The sequence below is a fragment of the Siniperca chuatsi genome, linkage group LG11 (assembly GCF_020085105.1).
Source record: "Siniperca chuatsi isolate FFG_IHB_CAS linkage group LG11, ASM2008510v1, whole genome shotgun sequence".
In the NCBI taxonomy this organism is placed as follows: domain Eukaryota; kingdom Metazoa; phylum Chordata; class Actinopteri; order Centrarchiformes; family Sinipercidae; genus Siniperca; species Siniperca chuatsi.
Window position 1 is genome coordinate 10336362 of NC_058052.1, and position 13716 is coordinate 10350077.

General features: G+C 40.7%; 1 protein-coding gene across 1 annotated transcript in view; it reads left to right on the forward strand.

The window, feature by feature from the left end:
* LOC122883986 (SLX4 interacting protein) overlaps window positions 1-13716 on the forward strand; it is a 35434-nt gene that overhangs the window by 18170 nt on the left and 3548 nt on the right. Inside the window, exons 5-7 of the mRNA XM_044213232.1 lie at window positions 2633-2710; window positions 4666-4754; window positions 13515-13621. Coding sequence (XP_044069167.1) covers window positions 2633-2710; window positions 4666-4754; window positions 13515-13621 — 274 coding nt within the window. The remainder of the gene's footprint in view (window positions 1-2632; window positions 2711-4665; window positions 4755-13514; window positions 13622-13716) is intronic.

A 13716-nucleotide genomic window follows, 5' to 3' on the forward strand; every position in this document is an offset into this window, starting at 1 on the left:
GGTCTACAAGTACTACACTATGAATGAAACATTAAAGCTTGCAAATCCAATGTGATGTGGTACAGAGCCAATACGACAAAAAATGTGTCATTGTTATTATACTTACAGACTGTGCTGTATTTATAGAGCTACAGTTATATAGTTACCTGAGCCCTTGGTTGACAAAACAAGATGTAAAATGATTCCTATAAATCCCTAAAGCTGTAACATTGCCCCTCTATTGCATATCCCTCTTGCTGCAGGACAGGGATTCCTCAGAGCTAGGTAAAGGCTTTGAGTTGGTGTCCCTGTTGAGTCAGTCCCTGATTAGATGGTTAGAATTAAAAATAATGGGGCCGATCAACAATCACTGACCTAAAAAGCTGGTAAGATGAGCTTCTTTCATATGAGAACTTACCACTTTGAAGTATCTTTGGAAATACCACTTCAATAGATTACAGTATATCATAAATATAGATTTACATGTTGTTATTATTATTATTATTATTATTATCAAAGAATTTGGGAACACAAATAACTTTATTCTAAAACTAAAATGTAAATAAGGCTCTAGACAGTATCAACTGACACATTATGAAGCTGATGCATAGCAAGTGCAACAAGCCTTATTTGATGCCAAGTCTCACAAAATAAATGCTTATTGCTGATAAATCTCCATTTTATTTCAGAGATTAGAGATTTGTTTTTGTTCTGTCTCTGAGAGATTCTAATGTGTTTTTCACAAAGCTGTCCAACATTGTCTAATATGTGATTTTTGCTAGAGGCTAAATATCTACTTAATAGCTTTTGAGGATCAGACTCATTCTCATAGGTGCTAAACTGACAACTGTGTTATAGCCTGTCACCTAGGTAATAATTTTACCCTATCATCTTCAGAAAAATATTGATTGAATGAACAGGTGTCCATATTTCGAAAGCCTTAATAACCCTTTGATTTCCCACTTTAGTTTCATTTGAACTGGACTTAACTTTTAATTGTAAAGGTTTATTCTTGGTTTGTGCTTAGTTTGTCTGTTTATTTTTATTATAAATTTATTCCTCCATTAATTTATGTATATTTCTATATTTTTGGAAGTATAAATAGTGTTTGCTAAAGTAGTGGCCCTCAGCCACAAGCACAGAGAAAAAGAAAGTAGAGGTGGTGCCATTAATCACTGGCCAGTGGACTTATGTGGCAGTTTTGTGGCAAACTGTCTCTGTAATTGCATGTCATTATGCAAAGAATCACAAGACAGCTGATGTCATCGCAGCACCAACTCAAAGCATCTAATTATCATCTTCAAAAGAAGCAAACAGAGAAAGGGGAATGTTCACACAGGCCCTTTCACACTTATGTGTGGGCCAAAGCTGTTAACATGCTGTCTGCTCTGTGTGTTGTATGTTCACGCTAAACCACTGTGTGGGACATATTTGTCCTACTTGTAGGTCAACTTTTAGAGCCGACTTGTCCAAGTTTTTCCAAGTTTTATTGATGAGTGACTGTCAGTGTTGTTGCCGACGGGTGAAAACCTCCCCGCTTCCAAAATGTCAACTTTTCAGAGACAAAGACAGCTTCGTTTTTAGCTTGATGACAGTGCATATTTGACATTATCCAGGGAGTTCTGAAAGAGCCTTGGGTGCAAGAGGTCAGGATTTTCTCAAACTATGGAAGACATGTAATCCTTTAATTGAAGTTAAAATACTAAATCCCCATAGTTAGCAGTTAACGAGGTTTTCACACAGCAACAGCAATATAAGAATGCCAAATAAGAATAAGAAATAATAGAGGGGGTGGTAAAGTCAAGCGGGGTAAAGTTTTACACTCACTGTATCAAGAAGATGGAAAAGGGTACCAAGAAGGTACCACAGGGTGAGCATGCTCTGTCAGCTTCCCAGCACTGTTGTCTTGTTTACAAAGAACAACTGGATAGGGTGTTAGCCAGACCCTTGCTTTAAGTCAACAAATTCCTACCAGATTAGGCAACAGGCCACCGTTTCTGCCCAGCACATCTTACATACCATGACAAACATTCCATGACAAATAAAGCAGAGGCCCGGGCCATGGTTTCCCTGCTTGTGCCAAACTGGGAGGTCAGTTAAATTAAAACAGAATGAATGGTTTTGTAGTATGCTGGCCCTTAGACTGAGGCATATACAGCTAACAGTACAATAATGTGTAGGAATAGCCATTGTTTTTTGTGTTGGAAGTAGAGCTGCTGTATTCCTATAGTTTTATCTCTAGTCATGTATTCACTTTAAGTCCTAGCCTAGCCTGCTTCTACATTATGTGAAGGAAGTAGTGCCATTTGTGGAACTCGTCATATAAAGGGCTTTATATTGGATAAAAACATTTGCATAGTTTGTGCTTTGATTAACCACTTCTCACTGTCTGAATAACTTTTGCGTGATTTGAATGCCAACAGTGGCTGTTTTGTGTCATGATGGTAAATTGAATAAATGTTGTATGTATCAGGGAATGACAACAATGCCAGCACGCACCATCCAGAAAGTCCCATCCAAAAGTTACCCACTGGTGGCAGTACTGGCAGCTTTCAAGCTTTGGAAATGGTGTCACATGTTCAATAGTTTTGCTTAGGTGTCTTTCTGCTCTTTTTTACTCTTAACTGTATTTCTGTTTTGTTTATTTTTATAGGGAAAAACTTCAACCTGGTTGCCAATTTTCTGAAGCGGCACTTCAACCTCAGATGTATTGTCAAGCAGCTTTATGGGGGTACGTAACCTACATATTTTCAGTGAATCAATTCCCAGTTAAATGAATCAGAAATAGACATCTCAATGACTCTTACTCAGCCAAATTTCCCACAGAAAGAAAGAGAAAGAGCAAATCATCTGTGGTTTGCATGTTGATTTTTCTCCCCCTCACTTGTTTTTATGTCCTGTCCCTACCTGCTTGGGGTTTTGTTGAGAACAGGCAGCCATTAAGTGGTTCCCTTGAGAGGCTACTGAGAGTGGGAGAGAGACAGATTGGAGGGCTGTCTATGGAGGGCAGTGAGAATCTATCTCCATGGCCCATCTAGTGCCTGTGACCCTTGGCCACCTTTTCATGGGACCAACATGGCTCTCTTCCTGTCAGTAAAGTTAATATCTGCTCCCTAGGGGCCTGGATGTTAAAGCAGCCTGACCTGCTGCAGACTGAGATGACGGCTTCTCTCAGCAGGTCCGTTACACATCAAATTAGACCCAGTCTCCTGGGGTCAAAGGTTGTGTAATTCGGTCCACTGAGTTAGCTGTACGTGGTGGTCAGGTCATGTAAAAAATTCAATTAGCTATAAAACAGATGGTTAAAAAGTGTTTATTCTGATTGGCTAGTTATACATTGCAAAATGGCAAGTTTGAACTTAAATCCTATTGGAAAGACTATGAGGCTAAACACAGTGGGACTTTACCATAATTAGTCAATCAGAATGCAGTGGTATTTTACCCCACAACACAAAAATGTTGAAAGGAACAAACAACATACTGTCATTTTTTCTATTCTCAGGCTATTATCAGTGGGGCAAAAACTGTAAGGTTTGTTTTGAGGTTGGCATTACAGGAAAATTAAAGGGTTTATTCCATTCAGTGGATTATGTGTGCTCATCAAATTTCATGGCAATCTGCCGGTTAGATTATGAGATATCATTTGTGTGAACTTGAAAGTTTGACTTGGGTGGGGTGGCTCAGGAAAAGTGCGTGGAATATCCAAAATCACAAGAGTTCATCCTCTGGAAAGCATGAATTTGCTTAGTAAATTTTATTGCAATCTTTCTGTTAGATTTTTATGTCTCTTTAAAGGGACAGTTCACCCAAAATCAAAAATACATATTTTTCCTCTTACCCTTTTAAGTGTACGAGTGTAAATATTGGCCTGATAGTGGCCTGAGATATCATCTTCTTACATACTCCACACAAGGTACGCGTACGTTACTGCTAGTGTGTGGTATATGCAAGTTCTGTGCCTGATTAACAAAAGTGTGTGCATTGGCTGTGTTTATAAACCACTAATCCACACAACTAAAGCAAAACCAAAGTTTTTAAATGGCCACTGAGGATGAATATGAGCTTTTACGGCCTTAATTCAACACTACTGTAAAACCTTTGAACAAAAAGTGGTAGGCTAAGTAGATCAAGAATGCAAAATGAAGAATATTGTAATATTTTGCCAATGTATCACTAATTCTTATTAAGCATGCCGCCATGAGACACATGACGATGCAGAAGACAGGGTAACTTTACAATTTTGGACTTCCATCGCTATGCAAGTTCTTTACATAAAGGAAGCTATGTAACAGCCCATAGGTCAGATATTGACCAGCTTGGCTGTCCAGTTGAGGTGATATTTTGAGGTCAGTTAGTTTTATTTTTATGATATAATACATGTAATAGTATTGTTTTTCTAAATGATCTTTGCCTTTGATGCTGATGAAACAGTCATATTACTCCCAAGAGCCGTTGTTAACATAAAATGTTCTAATATTTCATGCTGCTTATGTGGCTCATAAAGCTCAGAAATTATCTGTAAACTGCCATTTTCTCCTTGGTCTAAGGGATAGTAAATACTTGGTGTTTGTAGATGTAAATTCAAACTTCCACCACAATTCCCTCTGTCTGACTTTGACTCATAATTAGAGGTGAGCCCACGTTATTAACTAGCATGGTCTGTATTGTTTCTTTGCCTGCCTTCAGATTTGCGTGTGTTTCCTGAACGCTATGTTGTGTGTGTTAGCTGTCCAGAGGATGCCTCAGTGCACCATGGAAACCCGAGCCTGGCCGCGGTGAGTGCTGTTTATACTCCTCTATTTCCTCTTCCAGTCGCCTGGCAAAAAGTCCTGCATGGGTCTGTGTGTTATTATAGGGATGTGTTTCCAAATTGTGCTCTCACTTTATATATGCTGATCCTCTTTACGTGAGGGGTGGGGGGATGGGGGGATGGGTGGGGGCTCTGAATCTGGCCAGGGCTTTTTCGGAGACCTACTGAGGGGGAACAGAGGATGGCAGGGGGTTGGGTGGAGTGAGGTGGGGTCCAAAGCTGCAGTCACCCCTTCTTTGAAAAGTCCCTGCTCCCACATTCTGCCAATTCAACCCAGCTGTAGTTTTAGTTCTTTTTTGTCAAACTCAAACATGGGATTGTTGTAAACCTCAACATTAATGGGTAGTCAAAAATATAGCCAAAGCTAATTTTGTACATTTTAGCTCTTGAGAACGTCTAGATACTCACACACTCAAGATGTGTTTTTGGAAAATGGCGGCAGGGAACAGCAAAAAGCTGAATATTTTTCTACTTTTGTCCAAGCTAGTTGTGGCACTGCATTCAATGTTGACATTGTTATAACATAATATTAATCTTATATAAAAGTCACAATTTTGTCTACCCTTTAACCACCTCACTCTAAGTGTAAACACTTAATATATAATATATCATTAATATATTATATTCTACAACAACACTCTTCATCAGTCTTCTACACATCCCATTGTTTGGGATTTTAAGGGATAAATAATTCAGTTAATATGATTGTCTGCAGTTAAATGTCATGTCCCTTGATTGATTGGACTCAGATAAAGTTGGGTTCAGTGGGTATTTCCCTGTGAGAGTCAGTGCTCTGTATATTATGTTGTACTCTTGCCCATGTTACAAGACCTACTACTCTAGTTCTTTTTTGTCCATTCATATTACAGACAACTATCCTTTGGCTAGTGCTCATTTGATCCCAAACTCCCCAGAGTATTCTGGGAAATGGTGGTGGAGCCTCTCACCTTGGCACTCACATCAAGGACGGACATCTCTCCCATCACATCCCATGATCAGTGGCCTGCTGTTTTTCTATGGGGTTTTTGCTATTGTTTCCCTTTGAAACGTCCCTGCACTCTCCACAGTTTGGCTTCCAATGAAAGCAGTGATTGTAATATTTTTAGTGGAGCAACACAGTCGTCAGTAAAAAGTTCAGATTGTGTAACCAATTTTCCAGTTCAAGGAGGCATTGCTGTCGATTGCGTTCCTCTCCTCAGGATGTGGTTCTCTGGGCTCACACAGTACAAGCAGAGGGAATTGGAGGGTGGGAGTCTTGCGGTGGAGCTCTCACTAGCCCAACCTCGAACGTGGTTTGTAAGGGAAAGATACCAGACAGCAAGACTAAAGTTTTTCACATGACAAAAACAATTATTTGTTTATGTCCTTCGCTCTGTTCTAATTTGTCAGAAAGAGAGTGTTTGCAAGAAAATATTGCCAAAAAGTTGAAAATCTAAATGAAAAAAGTTCATGCAGTGAGTCACAACTGATGTAAGGCATAATAATGTTGCTGTCTGAAAATAATGGGGTCTTTGGAGTTCTATGTCAAAGTTGGTCATACGTTTAAGATGGGGTCTTTTATCCCACAATTCTTGACAGCACCAGCCTGCTAGTCCCAAAAAAATGCCACGTTTCCCTGTATTTATGGAGGTTTCGGTTTTGTTGTTAGGATTAAGTTTGTGTGACTTGTTGAACAAAAATCCTTAACCGCAGTGGAAATGTAGACTCATCAAATCAGCACTTCTCACAAGGTCAGGGGGTTATGTTGTGAGGGAACTAAGGTGACCTCATGGTTGGCCTTTTGTCCTGTCAAAGCCAACGTCTCTCTCCCACACTTGAGCATGCTGTATGTCTCTTGTATACTGTGCACTCTTATTAGTCACATTTTCAGCTGTGGTTCAGTTAGAAGAGGAGATGGTGAGATTTAGTCATTTCCAGTAGTGTAGAAGGAACTAGGATACAAATTATTATTATTATTGTTGATTTTCGGTACTCAAAGGCAATACCGAAACCTACATTTTTGGGTTGAGGCTACAGTTTGTAGATTTTTTTGTGCGGATTTACCACATTTTATCTGAAACAGCATTAAGGACCATTAAAGAAAAGTAAAACTCTCATTGCTAACACAAACAAATTAAATTAGATGCCATATTCAATAATTTTATATCAACAAAGGATCAAATGACTGTGTAATGTCAAAGGGGTTGCTCACAGTGACAAACCCACCAAGAATTATCAGCCAACTCTGCAGTTCCCCTCAAATCTACGAAGTGTTTGTCCATGCTCTGTCTTTCTGCACATTGTTTAGGTTTTACGGTTTCAGTCTCACATCTCTCATTAGCACCATTTCCAGCAGCAGCAGGCATTTGTTTTCAGCAAAAAGCTCTGATAAACCACATGTACACTACCTACTCAGCACCAAACAGCAGACAGACAAATTTAGCGACTAGCAGGTGAACATATTAGAGCATTTAGCAGCAAATAAGCCAGCTATTCCCCTTAGGAGTTGGTGGAAAAATCAACAGAGCTAAAAGGAGAGTGAATATTGGACTTGCTAACACCTTTGCCAAAAGGTGATAATATGTCAATGTTAGATTTACAGGTTGCTTCCCCAAATGGCCAATATGTCAGTTAATGTAGGTTTAATGGTTAGCTACACCTTCAAGCAGGTTAAAGCAAATATGATTACAGTTTTAAGGTGGGGGTATGCTTGAAACAAACCAGTTCGTATGACAAGGCAAAAGTGTTTATAGCTGTTTCAAACAGCCACACTCGAAATCGAGCTGAAAAGCCTGCGGCGCTAATTGTTCTATCAGACAGTCTTTCCTGGAAGGCATTTATAGTGTTACACTAGGCTGTACACATGAAAAGTGGAAGGAATTGTTGTGTAAACAATGAAAAAGAGAGTTTAAATGAAAGGTTCAAACCCTGTTTGATTTGTTCTCATCCACACCTGGCCAATCACTGCTTGAAGTCAGTGTGATTGTCGGTTTCCGAAAGTTACAGAAATAGTCGGCCCAACGATTTCGTCAGATGCTGTTCGACCATCAGAGAAGTGCTTTGGTTTGAGCATACTGACACCTTTAAAGTCATGACTGCCATGTCTGGAGTTATTGAGTAAAATTAATCCTGACATCCACCACATCTGTGGGGGCAACATAAAGTTCTGATATTTGATCTATTTAACAGGCAAACATCAGCCTGATCTACTTGGTCTGTTACAACCTAGAAACCTAGAACCGACTGTTGCTCTGCAGAGGTAGGGCCACTGAAACGACAACGTTTGCAGGAGACCGTGGGAAGTAAATGAAAGGCATCTCTTAGACAATGTTTTTTTTTTTTTCTTGGAAATTTGAAGATTCAAGTCGCTCATAAAAAGTTGCTCCTATTGTGAGTCAGCACCAACAGTGAGGAGGGCAGCATGGGAAGGAAGAGCTAGTGTTTAGGATTGTGGCCGTTGTTTTCTAGTCAGGCACAGAGTGGGCAGCTGAGGTGAGTGGCGTGCTGGGCTGCAGAAGTTTGGATCAAAGGCAGAGCAGATGTGTTTCCAGTCCCCCCCTCTTCTGAGCTCTGGACGAGTCTGTGTGTTTACTCATGACCTCAGCGCGCCTCTGTTCTTCACAGATCGCAACAGCTAGCAGCAGTGCTTTCCCAAGCGTTCGGTGTCTGCTGATCTCCTCTCCATCACGGCCAAATACATGGCTGTGATCTCTTACAGTACATGAACATGTCCTTTCATTCCATCCTGTCTTAAGCTGCTTTCATTGATTTGCATGAAGTAAGTCCAAACAGTTAACAGCTTGTCTTAATCCTTACACAAGGGTGGATCCAAAAACTTGCCATTGTTCAGGGATAAGAACTGTCCTCTATTTTAGACCAGTATGTGCCCATGCATGTTTGTTGACTTTGTTGCAGGGAAGATGTGGTGAACTTAGACAAACACGACATGTTTCCTCTGTGGGAGCAGGGTGGGGTTGAGGGTGAGGGGTGGAATTTGTGGACTAGTTTTTCACGAACATCTCTGCAGGAGGTATTTCTGCCCTGACAGTTAAATAGTGTTGTTGTTTCTTGGTGCCAGTTTAAGGATTTTATATACTTAGTTGTGCCATCACAAAGCTGTTCAAAGGCTTTCCAGTGGAAAGAATAATTCCATTTTTATAACTTGAATAGTTTTAGGGATTCAAGCATTTCAAGTGGTATGAATCATTATTTTGTGACAGATGAATGAATAACTGGCTTTATCAGATGCCATCTCACTGTTTTTGTGTGTGTTAGGTGAGGTACAAAGACAGAGTAATCCAAGAACAAACAATCTGGCTTCCACTGTGGCAGATCACAAGCAAATATGAGTTGATGGTTGATCGGACATTTCCATGCTGGCTTGTTTTCTGACTTGTCATCTTGGTTTTTTGTCTGGTAATTTCCATGTTTTAACTTCAACTAAAAGTTTGCCTCCAGGCCTCTGACCTCTTTGGCCTTTAAAAATCCTTGCAAAACCCTTTGGATAAACAAAAAAAAAAATGCATGGCCATCAAGATGCAAAAAAGCCTGTTATTCTTGCTTCCTGGAAAAAACAAGTTTTTACCCAGCAAAATTGTTATTGTATTGTACAGATGAATAACCATGGGCATTTATGTAGATTAGATAGAGCAAACATCTACTGTATGTCAACATAGTGTAAGATACTAAAGTAGTGATGTCTTTGGATACCAAGAGAGGTTTTGTCATCCTATGCAGCAGTGGAGTATTTTAAACTACTCAGAGACTATTTGGCCATACTTTCAAGTGCAGCTGCATTAACAGATAACCAACATAATCTTCCTATCTGTGTTCCTACCTTATCTTAGATGGCAGAAGAGAAACTGTTCATTCCCTGTATTTTATGGAGCCTGTAGTTGGTTATCTTTTTGAAGTTGTTTCAAGAAGTCTTTCAGAGTTGGGGCAAGCTATTAGAATCTGTACTGGTATTCTTTTAAACCAAATGATTCATTCTCTGCTCTCCTTGCCCTTTTGCCAGGCTTATCTCTATAATCTGACATCCAGATGTGCTGTCTTGTTGCAGCTCCCGTGGTGGAGCCATGTTGTTTTGGACACTCCGGGGCCAGGGAGGGCACTGTTGGTCTACTCTACGTGTTGCATCACGAGAAGTGTTTTGCGGATTTGTGTGGGGGCGAGCAGACTGGCTGGCGGTGGTGACGGCGGCGGGTAGAAGTTCTTATTTACCACCATCCCTCCCTCCTTTTTCATGGGACACTATCCAGTTATTGGGAGTTTGCATCATTCCGTACAAGATTAGGCCACCTCGGTTCCCACACAATACTTATTGTTTTATCCACATAGCTTGTGATAATTCTAATGTTGTTCATGCACCAGCTCTCTCTCTCTCTCTCTCTCTCTCTCTCTCTCTCTTTCTCTCCCCCCTCTCCATCTTTAATCCCTCTACTTTCTTCTCTAGTTGCTATATACAGAATGTCCAACCCCTGGACCCCTGGTGATAATTCATGCAGCATCTCTCTCTCTGTATGACTTTCTTTCTATCTATCTTTCTTCTTCTACTTACTATGTATATCCAACCCCTTCCTCTCTTTATGCTTCTTCCTTTCCATCACTCTGTTCTTTCACTCTGTCTCTCTCGCTCTTTTGAAGTCATGCCGACAGGAACAGAAAGGCACTAAACTTTCCCAGAGAACCTCCCATTGGCTTCTTGTTGATTTTTCTTTCAAGTTCATTTTCAAACAGCATTTATTCATATTAAACAGATGAGAATAAATATCAAGGCATTACAATGCAAATGATGGCACCCACATCTTTCTCAGAATTGTTGTTGTTGGGGTGGGTGTGTGAGTGCATAGGCAAATAGAAGTTTGAATGTGTGTCACTGTCCCAAATCCAAATCCAAGGCTAGCTGTAGCTCTGGATATGAGAGAGCATAAAGACTGAACCTCTGCCCACACTCTAGCATGACTCCATCGCTACACAAAGGGCAGCCTGTGGAGAACTTCCTGTGTGAGGATTCTTGCGTTTGTGGGCATGCTGGAGAGACTGTTGAGGTCAGCCGACATTACTCTGGGGGGTGCCTCTTCTTTTGTTGTGCTCCCCTCTAAACGCTCTGTCTTTTTCTTTTTCATTCTGTAGTATCTTGTCCCTTGTTTCTTGTCATCTCCGCCTACTTCCCTGTTGCCCGGCCTCCTTATTCACTCCCCTCCTTCTGTCTGGCCTCTTTATTCCGTCCACCACACCACAGACCAGAGTGCAGTTGCTAGGTCTCAACACCCAGTGCAAAGCCACAATGCCCCAGCTTGCCCTTGCAGCTTGGGACAATTACTTCTTCCCCCTTTTGTGTCGGGTTGTATGTTGTCACTGGTATCATGACATGTGGGAGAGGACATTAATGATTTTTTCTCTGTGTTCACAGCAACTGGTGGATGCCAGAGCTTACCACATTGGTTTTCCCCATCTTAGAGTGCACATTGATCATTTTACCAACCAGTTTATGGAATAGTAATGATCTGAAAAATGGCTGATATTAAATAAACATAGTGGCCACAACTTCGAATTTTCCAAGATTTAACTTCTGTCTGGTTGTATTTTCCCACTGCAATAGTATATAGTGTTTTTAGCCATGCTAGCGGCATGGCTCTATGGATGGCAATGTTGGTTTGTCAGTCAGTCGGTGGGTCTACAACTACTGGATAAATTGCCATGCAATTTGGTAGTGTGTTGTAAAACACACTTCATTCAAACTCAACAGAAACAAAATAAAACTCACCAAAACTATCCTGGTTAGTCTTTCCACTGTTCCAACAATCATCAACTCTGGTTTGGTTGAAATAAACCCTTATTTAAACCCTGTCGTCAAACTGTTCTCCGTCTATCTAAGAGGCTGTGTTCAGACCCAGTCCGGCCGTGTGAACTGTAAGGCTGCTGAGCCCGCTTCTGTTGCCTGCTCGCCCGGCTCCAGTTCTGGTGCCTTTCCGTTGCTGCTCTGCGCCAGCCTTCCCCGCTAGGTCCCCCTCGCCCCGGGCCTGAAAACCTCCTGCTCCCGGCGGTCCAAAGCTCCTGTGCTAGAGGTGTAAACACAAACACTCCCTCGGTGCTCCGGGCTCCCAGTTCGGGCAGAATCAGCTAATAGGACCACTACTAGCTGCACAGCTAACTGAGCTAACTAGCTAATGGCAGCTAAAGTTAGTAGCAGTTAGCGGTTACTCTGGTGATATGCTGCCTCCTATTTGTTTGGAGTATGAATTCAACAGGTGGCCAAAATCTTGCAATTCTTACACATTGCACCTTTTAATGGATTGTCACAAAATTTTGTGCAGACATTTTTGGTACTCAGAGGATTTTTGTGATCCCCTGGCTTTTCCTCTAGCACCACCATGAGGTTGACATTTGTGCTTTAGAGTGAAATGTCTCGACAACTATGGGATGGCTTGCCATGAAACTTGGTACAGACATTCATGCACCCTTCAGAATTTAATTGTTTAACTTTTCATCTAGTGCCATCATCAGGTCAAAATTTAAAATTGTATTCTGTAATACTTCTAGCTCAAAGCACTGCGGTGCCTAAGTACAGCCTCAGAGCTGCTAGCATTACTGTAGACTCTTAGTCTTGTTAGTTTAAAGCAAGTTACTCAAATCAAGAAGCTCTTCACCTGTATGCTGTTTATTCTGGTTAAACAACTATACTTTGGCTCAATCTCCAAACCAGAGCTACTCTGAGATTCTCCCACCAACTTTTTTGATGCAATTAATTTACGATAAATTGACAGGCTCTTGACCTTTTAAGTTCTGCTCAATTTACCACCAGCGTCTCTTGTTCTCCCATAAATCCAGAGTCTGTTTGAGGTCAGCCAAGGAAAAGACCTGTGATTAACCTTCATTAGTGGCCTGTTGAGGGCACATGTTGGTGAGATCCAATCTTTGGCCCGTTCCTTGTTCTGCCTCAGAGGGTACCCTTAGTATGTGGGTATATTAACCATTTTAGCCAACTAAGAATGTGCTTTTTTTTACAGAAGCTCAGGTGTATAGTGCCATATGGAGTAAAGGTTTGACACAGTATTCATACATATTTCAAAAATGGTAGTTATTGAGATGCTTGTCACCCCATTTTTGCATTTTTTCTATTCACATGCCTCTGTTGTATTTTTCCTCTGCATTGCTCCATCATCTTATTAATGATCCTTTCTTTAATCGCTGTTTTAACTTGTCAACATGGTTTCACCATTTAGTAATTCTGCCTCAGGCTGCAAGCATCACTCCAAGCCTCAGACAGCGGAGACTATGAAACACGTCACACTATGACAAACCGGTGATTATTTTCTGAAGCCTTTGAGGGGGTTGCTTTGGACAGTATTAAGTGGGGGACTAATTCTTTGTAATAGCTGGGGTGTTACTAAGTGTCTCTAAAGGCACCTTAGCCTTTCTCTAAAGGTAGAAAACATTCTTGTACTGTATCATACAGTTCAAATAGTGTTCAAATAGTGAGGCAACAAAGTATTGTTGCCTCATTATTATTTGAGATTCAGGAGACTGAGAAGAGGATGAATTTATTTAAACTTTATGATATTGGATTATCTTGTCTTTTAATTTTATCATTATATTATCAATTTTACAGCAGTCTAGTGAATGTTATTTCATTTCTGACAATGCCAGATGATGACAGCAGTCTGCTGTGGAGCCAAACCTTTCCAGGAGGATGCCAGGAATAATATTTTTTGTTTACACCGATTCTGTTTGTCCTCTCTAGACTGAGCTGAGCGAACAAAGCAGATCAGAATATTTTTCCAGAGTGGGAGAAACCCAAGAGCCTTTAAACAGCCCCACAAAAACAAAGAAGACTGTGCTTCAAAAGATGTAAGTATGATCTAATGCAGAACTTTCCAACCCGACCAGTCAGAGAGGACACTCAAGTATCTGTTCATATCCTCTTATCCTTTTAACTTTTTCAG